The 25,845-nt window shown below is 36.6% G+C and overlaps 1 protein-coding gene across 2 annotated transcripts in view; it reads right to left on the bottom strand.

Moving 5' to 3' along the window:
* The window catches only part of LOC148943802 (tubulin-specific chaperone A-like), a 27,054-nt gene extending 1,209 nt beyond the window's left edge, over window positions 1–25,845 (bottom strand). The window contains exons 1-2 of one of the 2 annotated variants that reach the window (XM_089101902.1): window positions 25,747–25,845; window positions 4,742–4,901 (exon numbers count right to left, since the gene is read on the bottom strand). In XM_089101902.1, the coding sequence (XP_088958028.1) occupies window positions 4,742–4,883 (142 nt within the window). In that variant the 5' untranslated portion in view covers window positions 4,884–4,901; window positions 25,747–25,845. Of the gene's footprint in view, window positions 1–4,741; window positions 4,902–24,081; window positions 24,233–25,746 lie in introns of those variants that run through there. The other variant, XM_089101903.1, reaches the window with a different exon arrangement.

The raw sequence follows: 25,845 nt of genomic DNA, 5'->3' as shown, positions 1-25,845 counted from the left end.
TGTTCTGTTCTTTTTCCTATGGCCCGACGGAGTTTTTTGAAAATACATTCATATTACCTTTTTGGTCAATTAATCATCTCCCCTATCATTTCCTGAAAGTTTCCAAATTAATATACTCAGTCATTCTTGAGTTACGCCCTTTTGACAGCCCATATGCAAATACCATATTTTTATTTAGTTCAATACTCCCCTTAACATTCCCAGAAAGACTCACCATAATGCCCTTAGTATTTTGGAAAGTAGAAATCAAACATGCATACCTTTTTTCAGTAATATATACTATATGTTAACAACGAACGCATAATTACTGACACTTTCAACAATACCGAAAGAAATAGATGTCTCGAAACTTTGCTTGGATGTTTGTTTTGGGAAATGATGGGCTTGGGGAGGGGGGGGGGATCTGATTGCTCTCATGTCACTTTGACTCTTAAAAAAAACTATAACTTCAAACTTCAGATTAAATGAGCCCCATCTGAAATTTCTACGACCACCCCTTCAATTAAAACTTTATATGTCCCCAGGGTATAACTTACAGCCCTTGCTTCAGGGCTCTGGGGGTTCATGTCAACCCTGGATGCATTTTTATATATTCTGTGGACTATTTTGAACAAAATTGCTTCTCACAATTTCAATCAGATGCGTTTCGTGAAAAGAGGGGTAGTTGGGAGAGGGTGTTAGTTGACATTCATCACTTTTGACTCTCAGAAGGGAACTAGAACTTCCAACTTTCAACCGAATGAGCCACCTCTAAAGTTTATACAACCATCCCTTTCAAGAAAAACTATAAATGCCCACGGGGCATAACTTAAAACCCTTGCCCCCAGGCTCTGGTGGTTTGTATCAACCCCAAAAGCCTTGTTATATGAACTTCGGACTATTTTGAATAAAATGGCTATCTCAAAATTTCCATTGGATACATTTCGGGAAAACACGACGTGTGGGGGGGGGGGCTGCCCTCTAATCACTTTGACTCTTAAAAAGGGCACTAGAACTTCTGATTACCAATCGAATGAGCCCCATCCAAAAAATATACGACCACCCTTTCTATGAAAAATCTTATGTTCCCCCAGGGTATAGCTTCCAACCATTGCTACAACATATAGCTTACAACAAAGTTGCTATCTCAAAATTTTAATTGAGTGCGAAATGATGGGCGTGAAGGGGAGCGGTTGCTCTTCAATCTTTTCTTACTCTTAATAAGGGCACTATAACTTCCAATTTCAAACCAAATGAGCCCCATCGGAAGTTTAGACGACCACCCATTGCATAAAAACCTTATATGCCCCCCAGGGAATAACTTATAACCTTGCTCCAGGGCTCAGGGGGGCTGTGTTAACCATGGATACATTTATACGTCCTTTAGACTATTTTGAACAAAATAGCTATCCCATAATTTCAATCAGATGTTTGGTGAAAAGAGGGGTAGTCGGAAGGGGGGGGGGCTAGTTGCCCTCCATCACTTTTTACTTTTTAAAGATAACTAGAACTCTTAATAAAGGCACTATAAGTTCCAAGTTCAAATTAAATAAGCCCAATCTGAAGTCTATATAGCCACCCATTCCATAAAAACCTTATATGCCCCCAGGCCATAACTTACAACCCTTACTCCAGGGCTCTGGGGGGTTGTGTCAACACTAAAGGCATTGTTATTTTTCCTTTAAACTATTTTGAAAAAAACATGTTTATCTTACAATTTCAATCAAATGTGTTTGGTGAAATGAGGGGTAGTCGGAGAGGGAGGGGGGGGGGGTGGCTAGCTGCCCTCCATCACTTTTGCTCTCAAATGAGAACTAGAACTTCCAATTTTCAACCAAATGAATCTCCTCTAAAGTTTATACAGCAACCTCTTCCATAAAAACCTTAAATACCCCTGTGGAATAACTTACAACCCCTGCCCCCAGACTCTGGGGTTTGTTTCAACCCCAAAAGCCTTCTTATATGATCTTGGACTATTTTGAATAGTCCAAGATTTTAATAGTCCGAAATGGCTATCTCAAAATTTCTATAAGATGTATTTCAGAAAAAAAACCACGTGTCTGTGTGTGTGTGGGTGGGGGAGTAGCTACACTCCAATTCCTTTTACTTATAAAAACGGCACTAGAAATTCTGATAACCAATCCAATAATCCCCCTCCGAAGCTTATACGACTACCCTTTCTATGAAAACCTTATTTTCCCCCAAGGCATAACTGAAAAACCATGCCCTGAGGGCTGTGGGGAGGGGGGGTGTCATCCTCAAAAACATAATTTCCGAAGTTTCAACTACGCTGAATAAAATGGATATCTCAAAATTTCGACTTGATGGGTTTGGGGAAATGATAGGCTTGGAGGGGAGTTGGTTGCCCTCCAATCACTTTTGACTATGAAAAGGGGCACTAGCCCCTTGAATTTCAAGTCGAATGAGCCCTTTTCGAAGTTTCTAAGACAACTCCTTCTGTACGAAGTGTCCCCTGGTCTAAAAAAAAAAAGATAAATTGTGCAAACATTGTTATTTACTTAGGCAGCGCTATTGCGCTGCCTATGGTTTATCAATACTATGTCAGCTGATTGTTATTTGTGGAAAACCACAAACAACAAATGGGAAAGAAATAGCCAAATTCATTGAGTCATTATTGAATGTGTAAAGATTTTATAATGTATATAAAATTACTATATAATACATGAAAATATGTATAATATTATTAGTAAACAATATATAATAAATACTACTATATATTATAATATATACTGAATTACTATTCTTGAAAGCTTATGGTGCTGGTGGCATACTAATTGAGCTTAAGCCTTAAAAATAAACACATGCGTCTTTTTACTTCGGTCTTTTTTCCCTTTCTTTCCGTTTTATAAGGTATATAAATCTCTTGCGTTATTATTTTTAATGTACATGTTTTGTAGTAATTGAGCTTAAACCTAAAATAATTTTTTGCTTTTAAAGTCTTTTTTAAGTCTTTTTGCTTTTGAATTTATTCTCCCTTTCTGTTTCTACTTTTTTAATGCATGTAAAATTACTCCTCCTTTATTTACTTCTTGTACTTATCTCATAGTAACTGAACTGCAATTAAAAAAGTAGAATGTCTTTGTCTTTTTTTTTTATTAATTTTTCTCTAATTCTCCTTTGATAAAATATAAGAAATTTCTCCTTTTTAATCCATTTATTCTGCTTATATAATAGCAATGGAACTTATAATTGAAAAGAAGAATATCTTGGTCTTTTTGTTGTTCGACTTCGTTTTCCTTTTTGAAATATGTGAAATGGCCTTTTTTTTCATTTATTTAGTGCTTATCTCATATATCTATTGACCTTAAACGTAAAATCATACTACCATTATCTTTTTTTGGAAGCCTTTTTTCCATCTTTCTACTTTTTAGTTTTTATTAACAATACCTGCATAAGATTTCTTTTTTTATTTAGTTATTCTTTGTCCTCATTTTATCCTAATTGACCTTATACTTAAAAAGTGAAATAGCTTTGTTTATATGCATTTGACATTTTATTTTACTTCTCCTTTTTATGATATATATATATATATATATATATATATATATATATATATATATATATATATATATATATATATATATATATATATATATATATATATATATATATATATATATATATATATATACAGGGTGGGCGGAAAGTAACTCCCTATTTTGATTAATAAAACAATGTACATTATATTTATTTATTCTCAAAAAAATTTATCATACAAGGTAGGCATAAATGGTAAGTTATCTCTAAAATTCAATATGTGCCCCAGATCTTTCCACCAGCTGCTGCAAACGTTCAGGAATGGCATCCACTGACTTTCTCAGAAACTCCGCTGGGATGGTGGACATGACTTCCTTAATTCGATCCTCGAGTTTTTCAAGTGTCATTAGTTTGGAGCGGTAGACTTCTTCCTTTACCCAACCCCAAAGAAAAAAGTCGCAGGGTGTCAAATCCGGGCTACTGGATGGCCATTCATGTGGACCACGACGTCCCAACCAACGCCCCGGAAAGCGAGCATCCAGCCATTCGCGGACAACAAGAGCAAAGTGTGGTGGGGCGCCATCTTGCATAAATATCAACTCGTCGATGTTCTCCCATGTGCTGACAACTGGCCAGACTCTATCACGCAACATATCAAGGTATCGTTCAGCATTCATGGTGTTGCGCAGAAGAAATGGGCCCACAACCTGATCTGAGGTGATACCACACCACACCGTTACTTTGGGTCGATTTTGCTGTTTTTCAACTGTTATCATAGGATCCTCTCTTGCCCAGTAGTGGCAGTTGTGACGGTTGATAAAGCCTCCGTCGTGAAACACAGCCTCATCAGTCCAGAGGATGTTGCGGAAGAGATGGGGCCACTCTTCATGCTAAGCCAGCATGATTTCTCCGAACTCCATGTGAATGTCACAGTCCTCATCCGAGAGTGATTGGCAGTAGTGCGGCTTCCACGCACGCCAGTTCAACTCTTTCTTGAGCACAGTTCACACTGTGTAGCGGGTGAGTCCACAAGCAGTAACAAATTAAATACAATTTATAAGTAATTTAAAATAGGGAGTTACTTTTCGCCCACCCTGTATATATGCTAGTTCTGTTTTGACGTAAAATTCAAATCCGGCGACCATGCTGTGATATAATATTTTTCAATAAATACTATTCTATATATATATATATATATATATATATATTATTTTTTGTTGGGCTTAATATATAGTGATTGAACTTAAAGTTAAAAGTAGAATACCTGCATCTTTGTGCTTTTGAAGTCTTTCTTTCTCCTTTTCTAGTTCTTTTTCATATGATATTTTTTCTTTTGTGATTCTTTTGACAACACCAGTCTTGATTTTGAGATTTTTTATTCTAGGATCTGAAATATCACTTGTCATCTCAAATATCAATGGCTCCTAAACAAAAAAAAAGAAGAAAATGTAATTCAAAAACATGTGTAAATAAGTGAAAGTCACCCAACTACAGTATTACCAACCGCAAAATGTTCAGTCATACCAAAACAAAAATATTACAGCACCAAAAAGTCATATTAAAAAGATAAAATTCAAAGCAGATGAACCTTGAACTCATTTTAAAGAGTTCAAATTCAAATTAAAAAAAAAAGAAGAAAAAATCAATATACATGTGGATGAGTATCCCCACATGTGTAACAGGAGGAAGGGTAGAAAAAGTGATAATGAAAATCGATTTTATATTTGGGCAACACTTGCTTGCACCACAATTAATTACTCTAATTTTGGCTTCACGTTACACATGTTGCATTGTTCAAATTCATGCTCCCATATTTTTACAGCAGATTAAAAAGCTTTAGTAATTTATTGAAACAGGTTTTTATAGTTATACAAAGATGTTAAGTACCAAGGACATTACGTTAAAAGCATTTTTTTGCACCCTTGACCCATTTTTAGCCAATTCACACCTGAAAAACATGATTACTATATTAATTCTTTTTTCAAAAATTATGAAATTGTTAGAGCAGTACAATATTCTCATCAACGTTACCAGACAGAACAGCATAAAGAAATGAAAAAAAGTAATTAACTAAACGTAACAAATTTTTTTGTCAAAAAAATTCAAACATCAAAGACCTGTTGATTTTCAAAGGCAACTACAACTTCATAGGAAAACTATACCTTCTTAAGCTATTTGGGATATTGCATAAGCCAATTATTTTTGCTGCGTCTTTGTCCATATTTCTTTTTTTAATTTGATTTCCATAACTATCCAAAACAAGATAACTGAATCTGAAGAACTTTTTTTCAGTGCAACTTGAATCTCAAATTCCCACCCGCACCCAAATTTAAAGATACATAAATAGTTGGGCAAATTTCCACTTAACTAGCTCCAACAACAAAATTTCATTTTCAGTCCTTGGTCAGAGGCAACACTGTAGCGTTGCCTATAGTAAAGGCCATACGGCTCCAATACTTTATTATTTTTTTTTCCCCAGAGGCACTTCATATGGAAGAGGTCGTCGTATAAACTTCAAAGGGGGCTCATTCGATTGGAAATCAAGAGTTCTATTGCCCTTTTTAAGGTTCAAAAGTGATTGAAAGGCAACCAACACCCCTTCCATGCCCACCATTTCCCCAAACACATCCAATCACAATTTTAAGATAGCCACTCTTTTCAAGGTAGTTGAAAATTCTGGAAATTAGGTCTTTGAGGATGACAACCATCCCACAGCCCTCAGGGTAAGTGTTGTAAGATATGCCCTTGGGGTGTATAAGGTTTTTATAGAAAGCGTTGTCGTAGAAACTTCAAAAAGGGCTCATTGGATTGGAAATTTAAATGGCTAGTGTCCATTTTAATAGTAGAAAGTGATTGGAGGTCAACTAACCCCTCTTCCACGCCCACCATTTCCCCAAACACATCCAACCAAAATTTTGAGATAGCCATTTTGTCCAACGTAGTTGAAAGTTCTAGAAATTATATCTTTGAGCAGGGCACCCCCCCCCCCAAAAAAAAAATCTTCAGGGCAAGGGTTATCAGTTATGCCCTGGGGGCATATATGGTTCTTATGGAAGGAATGATCTTATAGACTTCAGAGAGGGCTCATTTGATTGGAAATTGAAAGTTCTAGTTCACTTTTAAGCATTAAAATGATATCGGAGGGTAACCAGCCCCCCCACGTCGTTTTTTCGCAAATGCATCCAATAAAAATTTTTAGATAGCTATTTTGTTAAAAATAGTTCAAAGATCATATGACAAAAACTCTGGTGTCGACCCTGGGGGCATATATGGTTCTAAAAGAAGGGATAATTGTATAAACTTCAAACAGGGCTCATTTGAATGGAAATTGAAAGTTCTAGCTCACTTTTTAAGGGTCAAAAGAGATTGGAGGGCACCTAGCCCCCCCTCCATGCCCTTTTTTTCTCAAACCCATCTTATAAGAATTTTGAGATAGCCATTTAAAAAAAAAAAAAAAACAGTTCAAAGACCATATAATGAAAACTCAGGGGTCAACACAGCCCCCAGGGCCCGAGGGCAGGCGTTATAAGTTATGCCCTGGGGGAATATATAGTTCTTATGGAAGGGATGCTTGTAAAAACTTCAAAGAGGGCTCATTTGATTGGAATTTGAAAGTTCTGGTTCAGTTTTTGAGAGTCAAAGGGGCAGGCATTGTAAGCTATACCCTGGAGGCATATATGGTTCTAATAGAAGGGATGGTTGTATAAACTTCAAATAGGGCTCGTTTGATTGGAAATTGAAAGTTTCAGTTCACTTTTTAAGAGTCAAAAGAGATTGGAGGGTACCTAGCCCCCCCCCATCCATGCCCTTTTTTTCTCAAACCCATTTAATAAGAACTTTGATATAGCCATTTTGAAAAAATAGTTCAAAGACCATATAATGAAAACTCCAGGGATGACATAGCCCCCCAGGGCCCAGGGGCAGGCGTTTTAAGTTATGCCCTAGGGGAACATATAGTTCTTATGGAAGGGATGCTCGTAAAAACTTTAGAGAGGGCTCATTTGAGTTGAAATTGAAAGTTCTGGTTCAGTTTTTGAGAGTCTAAACAGATTGGAGGGCAACTAGCCCCCCCCCCAGGCCCCTTTTTTCCAAAATGCATCCAATACAAATTTTGAGATAGCCATTAAGTTTAAAATTGTGCATAAGTCAGATAACAAAATCTCAGTTGTTGACACAACCCCCAGGGCCCGGGGGAAGGCATTGTAAGTCATGCCCTATGACATATATGGTTCTTATGAAAGGGATGCACATATAAACTTCAGAGAGGGCTCATTTGAATGGAAATTGAAAGTTCGAGTTCACTTTTTAATAGTCAAAAGAGATTGGAGGGCACCTAGCCCCCCCCCTTCCAGGCCCTTTTTTCTTAAACCCATCTGATAAGAACTTTGAGATAGCCATTTTTTTAAAGTATTTCAAAGACCATATAATGAAAACTACGGAGTCAACACAACCCCCCAGGGCCCAAGGGCAGGCGTTGTCAGTTATGCCCTGGGGAATATATAGTTTTTATGGAAGGAATGATCATAAAAACTTCAGTCAGGGCTCATTTGATTGAAAATTGAAAGTTCTAGTTCAGTTTTTGAGAGTCAAAAGAGATTGGAGGGCAACTAGCCCCCCGCCCCCCGCGATGTCCCCAAATGCATCTGATAAAAATTTTTTGATAGCCAATAATTTTAAAATTGTTCAAAAGTCAGATAACAAAAACTCATGTGTCAACACAACCCCCTAGGGCCTGGGGGCTGGTGTTGTAAGTTATGCCCTATGGCATATATGGTTGTTATGAAAGGGATGCTTGTATAAACTTCAGAGGGCTCATTTGATTGGAAATTGAAAGTTCGAGATCACTTTTTAATAGTCAAAAGAGAGTAAAGGCTATACGGCTCCAATGTTTTATTTTTTTCCAGGGTAACCGGCCCTCCCCACGCCCTTTTTTCGCAAATGCATCAGATAAAAATTTTGAGATAGCTATTTTATTAAAAATAGTTCAAAGATCATACGACAAAAAATCCAGTGTTGACCCTGGGGGCATATATGGTTCTAAAAGAAGGGATGCTTGTATAAACTTCAAACAGGGCTCATTTGATTGGAAATTGAAAGTTCTAGTTCAGTTTTTGAGAGTCAAAAAAGATTGGAGGGAAACTAACCCCCTCCCAAATGCCCCTTTTCCAGCAAATGCATCCAATAAAATTTTTGAGATAGCCATTAAGTTCGAGATTGTTCAAAAGTCAGATGACAAAAACTCAGGTGTCGACACAACCCCCAGAGCCCAGTGGTAGGCATTGTAAGTTATGCCCTGGGGCATATATGGTCCTTATGAACGGGATGCTTGTATAAACTTCATAGAAGGCTCACTTGATTGGAAATTTGAAAGTTCGAGCTCACTTTTTAATAGTCAAAAGAAATCCGAGGGCAACTAGCCCGACTTCCCATGGCTTCTTTTTCCAAGCCAATCTGATAAAAATTTTGAGATAGACATTTGGTTAAAAATAGTTCAAAGGTTGGATAAGAAAAAACTCCAGAGTCAGTACAACCCCCCAGGGCCCAGGGGAAGGCGTTCTAAGTTATGCCCAAAGGGCATGTATGGTTCTTATGAAAGAGATACTTGAATAAGCTTCATAGAGGGCTCATTTGATTGAAAATTGAAAGTTTTAGTTCCCTTTTTTAGAGTCAAGAAATTTAAGGGCAACTAGCCACCCCGCCCACACCCTCTTCCCCTAAACCCATCCACTTCAAATTTTGAGATAGCTAGTTTTTTGAAAATTGTTCAAAACTTAGATAACAAAAACTCCAGTGTAAACACAACTCCCCAGGGCCAAGGGGATAGGCGTTGTAAGTATTGTCCTGAGGGTGTATATGGCTCTTATGAAAGCAATGCTCATATAAACTTCAGACAGAGCTCATTTGATTGGAAATTGAAAGTTCTAGTTCACTTTTTAAGAGTCAATAGATATCTGAGGGCAACTAGCTCCCCCCCCCCCATACACACACACCCTTTTTACCCAAAACCCATCTGATACAAAATTTGAGACAGGAATTTTTTATAAAATAGTTCAAAGGTCAGATAATAAAAACTCTGGTGTCAACACAACCCCCCAGGGCCCAGGCATTGTAAGTTATGTCCTGGGACTGTATATCATTCTTACAAAAGGGATGCTTGTATAAACTTCAGAGAGGGCTCATTTGAATAGAAATTATAGTTCTAGTTCATTTTCTCAGAGTAAAAAAAGATTGGAGGGCAACTAGCAACTCCCGCCCTCCACGCCTTTGGGTTTATCAGACGGATAAACCCATCCAATAGAAATTTGAGGTGACCATTTTGTCAAAAGTAGTCCAAACATCAGATATTAAAACTCCGGGGTCAATACAGCCCCCCAGAACCCCAGGACAGGCGTTGTAAGTTTTACTCTGGGGGTATATATGTTTATTATAGAAGGGATGCTTGTGTAAACTTCAGAGAGGGCTCATTTGATCGAAAATAGAAAGTTCTAGTTCACTTTTAAAGAGTGAAAAGAGGTTAAAAGGCAATTAGCCCTCGCCCCCACACCCCTTTTCCCCAAACCCATCCTATAAAAATTTTGAAATATCCATTTTGTTAAAAAGAGTTCAAACATCAGATAATAAAAACTACAAGGTTGATAAAAACCCATTTTTTCACTTTGATATTGCTACTTTGATACCAGTTTTGACACTTTGATGAACATTTGATTTTTTTTTTTAAGTTTTATTTGAAATAAGGAATTTTTAAAAACTTGAAACTTTTTGCAATCAAAACAAACAAAAATTAATTAAAAAACAAACTTTCCAAAAAATAGGTTTTTCAAAGAGAAATAAAGGCCATTTTAAACTTGAGCTCAGCAGAGACGAATACCTGTTAAAACTCAAACTCAAAACGACCAGAAATTACTATTAAAGAATAAATGAAACACAAAACAAACATAAATTAAATAAAAAATCATAGCAAAAAACAACAAAGACTAATAATATAAATGAATAAATAGAACTAAAAGCAAGGAATACTTAGATTGAATATGAAAATCAAGCTTAAAATGAAAAAAATATTTTGCTATTGAAATATAAATGAAACTCAAAATGAACAGAAATTAAATAAACCATCAATGCAAACAAACATACAATAGATATTAATCTAAATGAATAAATAAATCTTAAAACAAGTGAAACGTAAATTGAATATGCAAATCAAGCTTGAAATGAACAAAAATCACTACAAACTTTAGGTTTTGCCTCCTTCTCTCACTGTAAAAGTCTAAAACCTACTGCTTCATTGGTGCTTTACTGAAAACTATATGCATCTTGAACAGTCTTGGAAAGTATAAACAATATCGAATTGAATATTTGATGTATAATGATATTAATTGTTGAAAGATCCATCAGTTCAAGAATTTATTTCACTGTAATTTTGTTTTAATTTGTTTTAATTTTGTTTTAATATTAAGTACAAAAGAAAATATCTGTAATAAAATTGGTTGTCAGTAAAGCACCAATGACCCAGTAGGTTTTAGACTTTTGCAGTGAGAGAAGGAGGCAATACCCAAACTCTTGTTTGTAGTGATTTTTGTTTGTTTCAAGCTTGATTTGATATTCAATTTAAGTTTCACTCGTTTTAAGATTTATTTATTCATTTACAATAATATCTATTGCATGTTTGTTTGCATTGATTGTTTATTTAATTTCTGCTTGTTTTAAGTTTCATTTATACTTTAATAGCAAAATATTATTTTTTGTTTTAAGCTTGGTTTTTATATTCAATCTAAGCATTACTTGCTTTAAGATCTATTTATTCATTTATATTATTACTTGTTTTATCTTTTGCTATGATTGTTTATTTAATTTCTGCTCATTTTTGGTTTTATTTATTCTTTAATAGTAATTTCTGGTCATTTTTAGTTTGAGTTTTAACAGGGATTTGTATCTTCTGAGCTTAAGTTTAAAATGGCCTTTACTTTTCTTTGAAAAACTTATTTTTTGGAAAGTTTTTTTTATTAATATCTTAAAATATCTGGGTTGCAGCAGTAGCTAGCAACCAAGTAAGAGATGATCATGTCCATTGCTAAGAAATATAATGACCCATTTCTGAAAATAGAGTCAGATCAAAACAAAAAATACACCATTAGAACCGCCTAGTTGGAAACCCCTATATAGGAAACATAACATCCCTTGGCTTGAAAATCAAGAAAAGTGGCAGCTACTACAATATTCTACATAAATGGCATATTTCTCCTTTTTTTGTGAATTATTTAAAAAAAAAATTCCTAAAAAAAGGTTTGTAAGATAAAGATAAAGGCCATTCTGAATTTATTGTCATGAGGTACAAGTACATGTAAAAACGAAAGCCTTAAACCAACATAAGCTACTAGTAAAGAATCAACGATACCTAAAACGACAGGAAATTCCGAGAAAAATCATTGCAAAAAACATACAAAAGGTATAAACATAAATTAATAAATGCATCTTAAGGTGAGCATTGCTTAGATTGAATATGAAAATCTAGCTTAAGACGACACCAAATATTTTGCTATTAAGGTATAAATGAAACTTATAACGAACAGAAATTAAATAAAAATCAATGCGAACAAAACATACAATATATATAATGTAAATGAATAAATGAATCTTAAAACGAGTGAAACTTAAATTGAATATGCAAATCAAGTTTGAATCGAATAAAAATAACTACAAACAAGGGTTTGGGTATTTTCTCACTGCAGAAGCCTAAAACCCCTGCAGAAGCCTAAAGCGCCAATGACGCAGTAGGTTTTAGGCTCCTTCCATAAGAAACGAGCATCCTTCCATAAGAAACAATATGAAGGATTCGGAGAATCCTTCATATTGCAACCCTTGCCCTGAGGGCTTTGGGGGAGTTGTAATCCTCAAAGACCTAATTTCCAGAACTTAAAACTACGTTTAATAAAATGGCTGTCTTAAAATTTTGATTGGATATGTTTGGGGAAAGAGGGGGCGTGAGAGGGGGGGTAGTTGCCCTCAAATCACTGTCGACTATTACTAAAAGTATTAGCCCTCAGAAATTCCGATCGAATTAGCCTTTTTTGAAGTTTCTAAGACACCACCTTCTATAAAAACCTTATATGTCCCCAGGGTATAACTTAAAACCCTTGCCATGAGAGTAGTGGGGGATTGTCCTCCTCAAAAATATATTTGCTATATCGAAATTAACTACGCTGAACAACACGGCTATCTCAAAATTTTGCTTGGTTGTGTTGCGGGTACTCAAGGGCGTTGGGAGAGCGGGCTTGTGGCCCTCAAATCATTTTTGACTGTTGAAAAAGGCACTAACCCTTTGAATTTCCAATTGAATGAGCCTGTTTTGAAGTTTCTGGTTGCCCTCCAATCACTTTTGACTATTAAAAAGGGCACCATCCCTTTGAATTTCCAATCGAATGAACCTTTTTGAAGGTTCTACGACAACGCCTTCTATAAAAACCTTATATGCCCCCAGGGCATATCTTAAAACCCTTGCCCTGAAGGTTTCGGGGAAGTGTCCTCCTCAAAAACATATTTTCTATCTGGAAATCAGCTACACTGAAAAAAATGGCTATCTCAAAAGTTTGATTGGATGTGTTTGGGGAAATGATGGGCGTAGGGGGGGGGGCTAGCTACCCTCCAATCACTTTCGACTATAAAAAAAGGCACTAGCCCTTTAATTTCCAATCGAATGAGCCTGTTTTGAAGTTTCTACGACAACGCCCTTTTATAAAAACCCTAAAAGCCCCCAGGGCATAACTTAAAACCTTTGCCCTGAGGGTTGTGGGGGAGTGTCCTCCTCAAAATATATTTTCAATCTGGAAATCAACTACGCTGAAGAAAAATGGCTATCTCAAAATTTTGATTGGATGTGTTTGGGGGAATGATGGGCGTAGGGAGGGGGGTGGGGCTAGTTGCCCTCCAATCGCTTTTGACTATTAAAAAGGGCACTATCCCTTTGAATTTCCAATTGAATGAACCTTTTTTTAAGTTTCTACGACAACGCCTTCTATAAAACCTTATATGCCCCCAGGGCATATCTTAAATCCCTTGCCCTGAAGGTTGTGGGGGAGTGTCCTCATCAAAAACATATTTTCTATCTGGAAAGCAACTACGCTGAACAAAATGGCTATCTCAGAATTTTGATTGGATGTGTTTGGGAAAATGATGGGCGTGGGGGGGGGAGGGCTAGCTGCCCTCCAATTACATTAGAATATTAAAAAAGGCACTAGCTCTTTTATTTCCAATCGATTGAGCCTGTTTTGAAGTTTCTACAACAACGTCTTCTATAAAAACCTTATATGCCCCCATGGCATAACTTAAAACCCTTGCCCTGAGGGTTGTGGAGGGGAGTATCCTCCTCAAAAACATAATTTCTATCTGCAAATCAACTACACTGAACAAAATGGCTATCTCAAAATTTTGATTGGATGTATTTGGGGGAATGATGGGCGTGGGGGGGGGGGCTAGTTGCCCTCTAATCACTTTTGACTATTAAAAAGGGCACTAGCCCTTGAATTTCCAATTGAATGAACCTGTTTTGAAGTTTCTACGACAACACCTTCTATAAAAACCTTATATGCCCCCAGGGCATTACCTAAAACACTTGCCCTGAGGGTTTTGGGGGAATAACCTCCTCAAAAATATGTTTTCTATCTGGGAATCAACTATGCTGAACAAAATGGTTATTTGAAAATTTTGATGGGATGTGGTGGGGGAAATGATGGGCGTGGGGGGGTCTTGTTACCCTCCAATCATTTTGGACTATCAAAAAGGACAATATCCCTTTAATTTTCTATCGAATTAGCCTATTTTGAAGGTTCTACAACAACGCGTTTTATGAAAATCTTATATGCCCCCAGGGCATAACTTGAAACCCTTGCCCTGAGGGTTGTGGGGGAGTGTCCACCTGAAAAATATATTTTCTATCTGGAAATCAACTACGCTGAACAAAATGGCTATCTGAAAATTTTGACTGGATGTGTTTCGAGAAATGATGGGCGTGGGGGGGGGGAGAGGGGGGCTAGTTACAGTCAAATCACTTTTGACTATTAAAAAGGGCACTAGCTCTTCAATTTCCAATTGAATGAGCCTGTTTTGAAGTTTCTACAACAACACCTTCTATAAAAACCTCATATGGCCCCAGGGCATAACTTAAAACCCTAGCCCTAAGGGTTGTGGGGGAGTATCCTCCTCAAAAATATATTTTCTCTCTGTAAATCAACTACGCTGAACAAAATGGCTCTCTCAACATTTGGTTGGGTGGTGTTGGGGGAAATGATGGGCGTGGAGGGGGGGGCTAGGTGCCCTCCAGTCATTTTGGACTATTAAAAAGGGCAATAGCCCTTTAGTTTCCAATCGAATGAGCCTGTTTTAAAGTTTCTACGACAATGCCTTCTATAAAAACCTTATATGCCCCCAGGGCATAACTTAAAACCCTTGCCCTGATGGTTGTGGGGGAGTGTCCACCTCAAAAATATATTTTATATCTGGGAATCAACTACTCTGAACAAAATGGCTATCTAAAAATTTTGATTGGATGTGTTTGGGGGAATGATGGGCGTGAGGGGGGGGGGGCTAGTTGCCCTCCAATCATTTTGGACTATTAAAAAGGGCACTAGCTCTTCAATTTCCAATCGAATGAGCCTGTTTTGAAGTTTCTACAACGATTCTATAAAAATCTTATATGCCCCCAGGGCATAACTTAAAACCCTTGCCCTGAGGGTTGTGGGGGGGTATCCTCCTCAAAAATATATTTTCTATCTGGAAATCAACTACGCTGAACAAAATGGCTATCTCAAAATTTGGGTTGTGGGGGAGTATCCACCTGATAAATATATTTTCTATCTGGAAATCAACTACGCTGAACAAAATGGCTATCTGAAAATTTTGATTGGAGGTGTTTGGGGAAATGATGGGGGTGGGGGGGGGGGGGCTAGTTACACTCCAGTCACTTTTGACTATTAAAAGGGCACTAGCTCTTCAATTTCCAATTGAATGAGCCTGTTTTGAAGTTTCTACAACAACGCCTTCTATAAAAACCTTATATGCCCCCAGGGCATAACTTAAAACCCTTGCCCTGAGGGTTGTGGAGGGGGGGGGTATCCTCCTCAAAAATATATTTTCTATCTGGAAATCAACTACGCTGAACAAAATGGTTATCTGAAAATTTTGATTGGATGTGTTTGGGGAAATGATGGGTGTGGGGGGGGGGCTAGTTACACTCCAATCACTTTCGACTATTAAAAAGGGCACTAGCTCTTTAATTTCCAATTGAATGAACCTGTTTTGAAGTTTCTACAACAACGCCTTCTATAAAAACCTCATATACCCCCAAGGCATAACTTAAAACCCTTGCCCTGAGGGTTGTGAGGGGGTATCCTCCTCAAAAATATATTTTCTATCTGGAAATCAACTATGCTGAACAAAATGGCTATCTCAAACTTTTGTTTGGATGTGTTTGGGGGCCTGAGGGGCGTGGGGGGGGGGCTAGTTGCCCTCCAGTCATTTTGGATTATTAAAAAAGGCAATAGCCCTTTAGTTTCCAATCGAATGAGCCTGTTTTGAAGGTTCTACGACAACGCCTTCTTCAAATACTTTATATGCCCCCATGGCATAACCTAAAACCCTTGCCCTGAGGGTTGTGGGGGAGTGTCCTCCTCAAAAATATATTTTATATCTGCAAATCAACTATGCTGAACAAAACTGATATGTTAAATTTTGGATGGGATGGGTTGGGGGACTTGTGGGGGGTGGGGGGGGGGAGGGGGCTAGTTACACTCCATTCACTTTCGAATAGTAAAAAGGGCAGTAACTCTTTAATTTCCAATCGAATGAGCATGTTTTGAGCTTTCTACAACAACACTTTCTATGAAAACCTTATATTCACCCCAGTGGTATATCACACTCCATATCTTAATGGTCTTGGGGGACTGTCCTCCACAAAAATATATTTTCTATTTGGTAAAAAACAATACTGACCAAAATGTTTATCTCAGTATTTTGATTGGATGTGTTTTGGGGAATTATGGGGGTAGGGGGGGGGCTAGTTGCCATCCAATCATTTTGGACTATTAAAAAGGACAATAGCCCTTTAATTTCCAATCAAATGAGCCTGCTTTAAAGTTTCTACGACAAAACCTTCTTTAAAAACCTTATATGCCCCCAGGGCATAACTTAAAACCCTTGCCCTGAGGGTTGTGGGGGAGTGCCCTCCTCAAAAACATATTTTCTATCTGGGAATCAACTATGCTGAACAAGATGGATATCTCAAAATTTTGATTGGATGTATTTGGGGGAATGATGGGCATGGGGGGGGGCTAGTTGCCCTCCAATCATTTTGGACTATTAAAAAGGGTACTAGCACTTTAATTTCCAATTGAATGAGGCTTTTTTGAAGTTTCTACGACAACACCTTCTATAAAAACCTTATAGGCCCTCAGGGCATAACTTAAAACCCTTGCCCTGAGGGTTGTGGGGGGGGTATCCTCCTCAAAAATATATTTTCTATCGGGACATCAACTAGGTTGAACAAAATGGCTATCTCAAAATTTGGGTTGTGGGGGAGTATCCACCTGAAAAATATATTTTCTATCTGGAAATCAACTATGCTGAACAAAATGGCTATCTGAAAATTTTGATTGGATGTGTTGGTGGAAATGAAGGGCGTGGGGGGGGGGGGCTAGGGACACTCCAATTTCTTTCGACTATGAAAAAGGGCACTAGCTCTTTAAGTTCAAATCGAATGAACCTGTTATGATTTTTCTACCACAATACCTTCTACAATAACCTTATACTCACCCAGGGCTTAGCTTAAAGCCCAATCTCTGCGGAATGTGGGGGGGTATGATCCTCAAAAATATATTTTCTATCTGGAAATCAACTCCGCTGAACAAAATGGCAAGCTCACAATTTGGATGGGATGTGTTTGGGGAAATGATGGGTGTAGGGGGGGTGGGCTAGTTACACTCCAATCACTGTCGAATATTAAAAAGGGCACTAGCTCTTTAATTTCCAATTGAATGATCCTGTTTTGAAGTTTCTATAACAACGCCTTCTATAAAAACCTCATATACCCCCAGGGCATAACTTAAAACCCTTGCCCTGAGGGTTGTGAGGGGGTATCCTCCTCAAAAATAAATTTTCTATCTGGAAATCAACTATGCTGAACAAAATGGCTAGCCCAAAATTTGGATGGGATGTGTTGGGGGAAATGATGGGTGTAGGGGGGGGTGGGCTAGTTACACTCCAATCACTGTCGACTATTAAAAAGGGCACTAGCTCTTTAATTTCCAATTGAATGAACCTGTTTTGAAGTTTCTATAACAACGCCTTCGATAAAAACCTCATATACCCCCAGGGCATAACTTAAAACCCTTGCCCTGAGGGTTGTGAGGGGGTATCCTCCTCAAAAATATATTTTCTATCTGGAAATCAACTACGCTGAACAAAATGGCTATCTCAAAATTTTGCTTGGATGTGGGGGGGGGAAGGATGGGCGTGGGGGGGGGGGGATAGTTGCCATCCTATCAATTTCGACTATTAAAAAGGGCACTAGAACTCTCAATTTCCAATCGAATGATCCCCCTTTGAAGTTTCTACGACGACCCCTTCCATATGAAGTGCCTCTGGGAAAAATAAAATAATAAATAATAAAACATTGGAGCCGTATGGCCTTTACTATAGGCAACACTACAGCGTTGCCTCTGATAAAACCCCTCTTCCTGGCCTATGGGGACAAAGCAAAGACACAAAAATAAAACAAAAAACTGACTAAAAAGACAGACTAATGACAAAAAGACAATTGACTGCTCGCAGTCTTTATTATGAAAAATAGCCACTTGCCTTTAGGCAAGAAAAAGGGAAAAAACACAAACTCTTTAGTAAGCATACAAAAATCAAATGGCTGATATAACCTCTGCCTCTGCTGAAAGGGGGGCACCCAAGGAGAGCCCATATTTCTGTCTATAAAAAATGCCTTTATAATGGAAGTAAAAAGAAGTTCTGTTACAAAGGGCTGTAAGCGAAAGAAGTGTCTGATTCGAAAGAGTAGATTTTTCTGATATAGATGTGTTAGAATTAGGTTTTTGCTCTAAAAACATTTCGGTCTTTTGAGGATCACAATTGGTATACATTGAATCTGCATCAAAACTGCCAATTCTTGTATTTGGTTTAACCGAAACTTGCTTTACCTTGGAAACAAAATCAGCGGAATAGCTGATTTTGTTCATAAGCCCGGTAATCCACTTCGACCCATTGTTTCTTCTTTTAATTCTCCTACAGCAAAAATAGGGAAATTCTTATCAGTGATATTTCGCCCACTAATTCAGGCTCAGAAATCCTATATTAAAAATTCCGCTGATTTTGTTACCAAGGTAAAGCAAGTTTTGGTTAAACCAAATCTACTCTTTCGAATCAGACACTTCTTTCGCTTACAGCCCTTTGTAACAGAACTTCTTTTTACTTCCATTATAGAGGCATTTTTTATAGACAGAAATATGGGCTCTCCTTGGGTGCCCCCCTTTCTCCAATACAGGCTGATATTTTCATGGAAGACCTTGGAGAAAGGGCTATTTTGCAAAGTTCTTGTAAACCTGAATTTTGGGTTCGTTTTAAAGATGACATATTTTATTTATGTGAGCATGGTGACGAGTCTCTGGGTTCTTTTCTTCACTTGCTCAACTCCTTGGATCCAAAACTGAAATTTACTCAGGAATCAGAGATGGAGAGGCGTCTTCATTTCTTAAATGTTCTGGTGCACCGAAATGATTCTTGTGTTGAGTTTAGTGTCTATAGAAAACCCACACATAATGACCGTTACTTTATTTATTCCTCTAATCGTTCTCCTGTTGCAAAAAGAGGAGTTGTCACTTCTCTAGTAGGTAGAGCATTGAAAGTTTGTTCAACACGTTTCTTGGATTTAGAGATCAACCCCCTTAGAGATATTTTATTTGGGAATGGTTATCCAATTAGTTTAATAGAATCTGTAATTACAAAACGCATTAAAAGATTATCAGATAGTTCCACAGAAAACACAAATCAAAGGGAAATTCAGTTTATCTTGGTCTCCCCTATTTTAAAAGGATTTCAGACCAAATTTCAAAAAAATCTTAGGAAAAATAACATTTACACTTATTATAGATACATAAAAACTATCAGCTCACAAATTTATCAAGGTAAAGACCCCATCCCGATAGGTGAAAACTCCGGTGTCTACAGAATTCCTTGTTCGTATTGTCTTTGGTATATCGGAAGAACTAATAAGCGACTCACGGATAGATTTATTCAGCACTCTAGTTCAATTAATAATACACTTAAAAAGCGAAAAAAAACAGAAAATTTTGACTCTGCCCTTGCAAAGCACATTTTTCAAAACCCAGACCATACTATTTTGTTTAATCAAGCTAGCGTTATTTCGCATGATAAAGGTATAGTCCAGCACTACAGAGAAGCTGTTGAAATTTATAAGTACCAACATTTAGGTCTAGCTTTAAACAGAGATTCCGGTGATTTAAGGATAAAAGAGTCATATTTCGGTTTTCTCAAATGAAAAGCCGATACTTTAGTAATCCCTGAAATAAAACTTGAACCACTTTCCCAGTCATATAATCAAACACGTGAACAACCCCTTGGGTCTCAAAGGGTGTCTGCAAGAAATGCATTAATTAAAATCCGAAATCAAATGACATAGTTCTCCAACTTATTTAATTGCTGGTTCGTTTTGTTTTTCGAGTGAATAAATTGTTTCCTTGTCTTTGTCAGTTGTTTGCTAGTATCCGTCGATGGCAGTTTATATTTTTTTGGGGGGGATTTTGTGCAAATCGCGGATATTGGCGAATAACTCCCTTTTATGGTTGTTAGGTAGTTGGTTTTAATTCTTTTAATTTTTGGCTTTTATTGATACATCGTTTCGTTTCGCGCTGAAGAAGAGAGGCGTTTGTCATCTCGAAATATTCGCTTTGTTTTTTCAGTATCTTCATTTGGCCTATAAAAACCCCATTTTTGCTCGTTTTTCTTTCTTTATGTGATGACAGGCCAATGTGGTTTAAGAAATTATCTTCATTTGCAAGAGAGGCAGGGAGGTAGACAGCACATAGCATTAAAAACTCTACTCTTTAGATGAGTATTCACATGTATTTTTCAAAGTGAAACTTCACACTCTAATTGAAATACAATATAGTATTGTCCAATCAATCACAAACAACCACCCAATATTTATGTAGTTTTAAAGAAAAACAAAAATGAAGTCATTGAGTATCTTACAGAAACATTTTCTTCTTTATATCAACTATATTTTCTTCTATCTACCCCTGAAAAATCTTCCCCATATGTAATATAGAGCAGCCAAAGGGAAATTATGACAAATAAAAGATTGAAAAAAAGAAATTTTTTTAGAATATTTGACTTATATTCCAAAATAAATAAAGAGCACTATATTGAGCATGGTGTAGAATGAAACCATTTATGTTCAACAGGACCAACCATAAATGAAACTTTAAAACAAGAAATTTTGAAAAGAATTTATAAATCAAAAGAATTCCTTTTTAATGCTGATTCCAAACACATAAAGTTTGTTAAGTTTAATGCTAGACCTGAACAACAAGCCTGAAAAAATTGCCATAATTTCAATAAAAGGAGGCAACCCCCTAAAAGTCTAGTGATTGTAACAGAAATTAAACTATTATTGCTACATACATTATTGCCATTATTGCTACACCTAAACATCTCTACAAGCCTGAAAAAATTGCCATAATTTCTATAAAAGGAGGCAACCCCCTAAAAGTCTAGAGATGATAACAGAAATTAAACCATTAGATTCACCAGTGTATGTTAGAGAACCATCTCTACTCAGTACTTGGTTAGAGAATCAGGTACTGTGTGTTAGAGAACCATCAGATTCAGTATCTTAGAGAACCATACTCTGAAGGTTTCAGGCTCATTTCTGCAAAAAAAAAAAAATCCAAATTTTGAAACAAAAAAAATCAAAGAAAGATGAGGATGTGTGCTTATTTTTTTAAATAAGCAGTGATCTTGGACAAATGTTTTGACTAAAATGTATCTTCCCTAAACAAGGGCAGCAGGTTCTTAATCATGGACCTGATGCAGATAGTTAGCATTGGCTGACTATAATCTTATAGCCAAGCAGATTTAAAAATGATTAATCTTTTTCACAACACATGTCAGTGATTGAATCTGCTCATGATTGAGATACTTCAATTTTAAGATCCTTTGTTCCAGATTGAGCAGTAGCTTATTTTCCAAGATTAGAGCCAAGCTAAAAATTTGTAATTATAATTAGGTGTCTACTATTAACTGTCTATGTATTTATAATAGCCTAGTTACCATTGTATATGTGTGGTATATTCAAACTAATGAAATACTTATTAAGAAAATTTAGACAGATTTAGTAGAGAAAAATTAATTTTCCATGTGGTGTAATAGACATAACTATTAAGATGGCAATTAGAGAGACCTGCATTTGTAGTTCTATTCATTTCTGTCAATGGCTAAAAAAGGTCCTGTTGTCTAATTAGACACCACCTAGTTATTACCAAGTTATTACACCTCTAGAGGTTTTATGGCAAATAAGGAAACACATAAATTGTCCTCAATGTTGAATTCACAATTTAGTAGTTAGGAACTGGACAATTTTCACAACCTATTGTTTCAAGTAGGCTAATATTGCAATGTCATGGAATCAAAACCTCAGTATTTATAAATACCTACCTATGCCTAGGACTCAAGAAATATTGAATTTGAAGTCAGCAGAATGCTACTGTCTTGGTCACTGACAGTGGTAAATATTTACCAAAACATACTATTGAATTACAAATAAAGTAAACATACCACTTGATGCCCTTTTTTATGCTCTTTACAAATATAATAATCATTTTTGTTGGAAATGAATTTTAGCCCCCACCCCTAGGGTAAAGGTACCAATGATTCAACAGTTTTTGTAAAAAAAAACCAGTTTTTCTACTCTAGAAGTCTTAATTTAAAGACTTTCGGTTTGAAAAGGGTTTTAGTATGTAGGAAAAACATCTAGGAATCTAACTGTTTGATGAGAAGTTTGAAGTTTTCTCTGGAAAGGGTATAAAACTCCAATTTTCCGAAATTAGAGCATTTTCACCAACAAATTTGACACAACAAAAAAGTTACCTGTTTTCGACGCAAGTCGGAACCCAATTCGACACCTGTATCAGGTGTCAAACCGATGATTTGACAGTTTTTGTAAAAAACCAGTTTTTCTACTCTAGAAGTCTTAATTTAAAGACTTTCGGTATGAAAAGGGTTTTAGTATGTAGGAAAAACATCTAGGAATCTAACTGTTTGATGAGAAGTTTTGTCTTGAAAAGGTACAAGACTCCGATTTTCCGAAATTAGAGCATTTTCACCTAATAATTTGACACAACAAAGAAGTTACCTGTTTTCGTTGCAAGTCGGAACCTAATTCAACACCCATCTAAATGCTTGGGGAATACTTTTGGGTGGAACCTGGTGTATTTGACATGTATATTCTTGTTTCTTTGTTTTTCTTCAACTTCATTTAATGTATAAAAGTATAAAAGACTACGCAAAAAGTAGAAGTAATAAAACTAACAAAATCGTTTCAAGTATGTAGTATTTGGTATAATCAGTACAACAAATTTAGTATAACAAAATTGTTTCACTAGTATTTCGGAAGGGATAGGGTCTAGGAAAACGGGAGTGGACTTCAAGAAATTTAAGAAGTTTATTCGATTTAGTGGATTTTATTTTCATATGCAGATTCTTAGTTTTGTCCAAAAAATAGGCCTATGCGTCATTTTGTATAAGATTTTGTATTTGATAAAATTTGTATTTTTTATTTGGATGAAGGATAAATAAGTGTATAATCTAAAAAAATCTGGGGGAAGGGGCAAAATCAGGTCGGGCGGGGGGCAAAACGAGGTCGGGGGGGGGGGGGCAACTGCCCACACTGCCCCATAGCAATTTACACCCCTGCATGGTATGAGGCCAAGCAGTTCCTCAAATGATGGAAAAATCCAGTGTCTGTAAGTAAAACTTCAAAGTTTAAAAAAAAAACCTTTTGTTTAAATGTTCTTTCATCTGAAATATTATTAGAAATAATAATCATCAAAATCTCTCGTTGCACAGAAAGCACCCATAAATTTGACAGCTATGGTGCCTATGGTTTCGTCAGTGAAACCTGGAATTTCGACACCTATAATTTCTCATCTGTTTTACATGTTTAGTGAAGTTTTGACAAAGTCACCTATATTTCGACACGGCCTTTTGCTGTCTGTCCAAAATTTTGACAAGGTTACTACGAGATATTCGCCAAAGAAATAAATCCCTTGATAGAAGCTGATATTTACGCTTGAATGAGGGTGAAGGAACATTTTTAGTCCGCCTGGTATTCCACTACATCAAACAAGAATTTTCAACACTTGGAACCTAGTTTCGACAATGCAATTTCCATTGCCATTTTCATTTAATTTTATCAAGAAAAAGCTAATGTGGCTACATTTCAGAGAAGATCAGATGTATCTTGACACATTGGCGCTTATCCCAACTTTTTCTTGCAATAAATAACCAAGTAATGACAGTTTGAACATTACATACCTGAAAAATTGTCGGGAGCTCCTTTTGCGTCAAAAACAAGAAACTGACCAAATTGAATGTTCTTTTCTTATCTGGGTGTACTGGATATAGTGTCCACGTTTTGCACCGTCGAATATAACAACGGCTCCAAGAGATGGCGCTCTAAGTCACGGCTAAGCAGAGCTATCCCGTTTTGAAGGAAAATTTCTACTGTGGTTCCAAAATTGCACTGTCGAATCATCAGTGCCTTTACCCTATATATATATACCAATTCAGGGTATATATTTGTCCCGGAGGGGGGGCGGGGTAATTTTATTTATGATGTAACTGAGAGTGTCCGTTTAAACTTTCCCCCCCCCCCCTAAGTGGGCAAAAAAAAAACGGACGTGGTATTTACAGAGATGGGGGCTAAAATTCATTTCCAACAAAAATGATTAGGTAAATATCTACCAAATCATATTATTGAGTTAGGACTAAAGTGAATACACCATTTGATGCCTTTTTTTATGCTGATTACAAATATAATAAGCACTTCTATCGGACCCCCCCCCTATATATGCCAATTCAGGGTTAGGTTAGGTCTATATAAGGGGGGGGGGGCTGAAATTCATTTCCGATAGAAATGCTTATTATATTCGTAATAAGAATAAAAAAAGGCATTGAATGGTGTATTCACTTTATTCCTAAGTCAATAATATGATTTGGTAGATATTTACCAATGATTAGGCTATTATATTTGTAAAGAGCATAAAAAAAGGCATCAAGTGGTACATTCACTTTAGTTGTAACTCAATAATATGATTTGGTAAATATTTACCCTGACAGTTACTATACTTTAGCTGGAGTTGACTGAACCTTTCATTGTCAGCATTGAATGCATGTGCTGGGGTTGATATCCAAAATTGGAAGTGCTGATCTGACCAGGTAGCCCACCACCCCCTAAAATTCAGCTTATGCCTATGGCACCCATGATACTTAGGTAGGCTATATTTCATTGAGCATTAGAAGAATATTTGGTAAATTTCTACCAAATCATATTATTGACTTACACATAAAGTGAATATACCATTCAATGCCTTTTTTTATGCTGATTACAAATATAGCCTAGTAGGCTAATCATTTCTATCAGAAATTAATTTCAGCCCCCCTAGCCTATATATGCCAATTCAGGGTATATATTTCTACAACCTAACCTAACCCTGAATTGGCATATATAGAGGGGGGCTGAAATTCATTTCCAATAGAAATGATTATTATAGGCTATTTGTAATCAGCATAAAAAAGGCATCAAATGGTGTATTCACTTTATTCCTAACTCAATAATATGATTTGGTAGAAATTTACCGAATATTTGGTAGGGGGTATATTATAAAAGTACAGGTCTCACTTTTATAACACAAATATTTTTAAAGGTCATCAAAGGTCAGTGCCCTTTAAAGAGACAAGGAATGGAATTAGGTACCTTGAAATACAATCCCAGGACAAACATTGGTCAGCAGATCTATCCCCAAAAGTTTCATTTCCCTAACCTAGTTTTATAGTGTTTCCTTCTTAACAGCCCAACTGCACACTGACACCCAACTAGCATACTTCCTGGGATAGTAAAAAGCATTTCAATTAGGATTTCACTGTAACTTTGTGGCATCTTGAATTGAAAAGCAATTCTAATAGGCTATTTATACATACTTGATCTTGTAAAATTAGATTTGTCCAGGAATTGGGGAAACTAATTTCTTCCTGTTCCTTGCTTTTTTAAGTATGGATACACCCAATTTTTTACTTCTG

Source organism: Artemia sp. Qi Xiang Cuo, chromosome 15 (assembly GCF_049724085.1).
Source record: "Artemia sp. Qi Xiang Cuo chromosome 15, ASM4972408v1, whole genome shotgun sequence".
NCBI classification, from domain to species: Eukaryota; Metazoa; Arthropoda; class Branchiopoda; order Anostraca; family Artemiidae; genus Artemia; species Artemia sp. Qi Xiang Cuo.
This window is presented reverse-complemented; position numbering and strand designations above follow the sequence as displayed.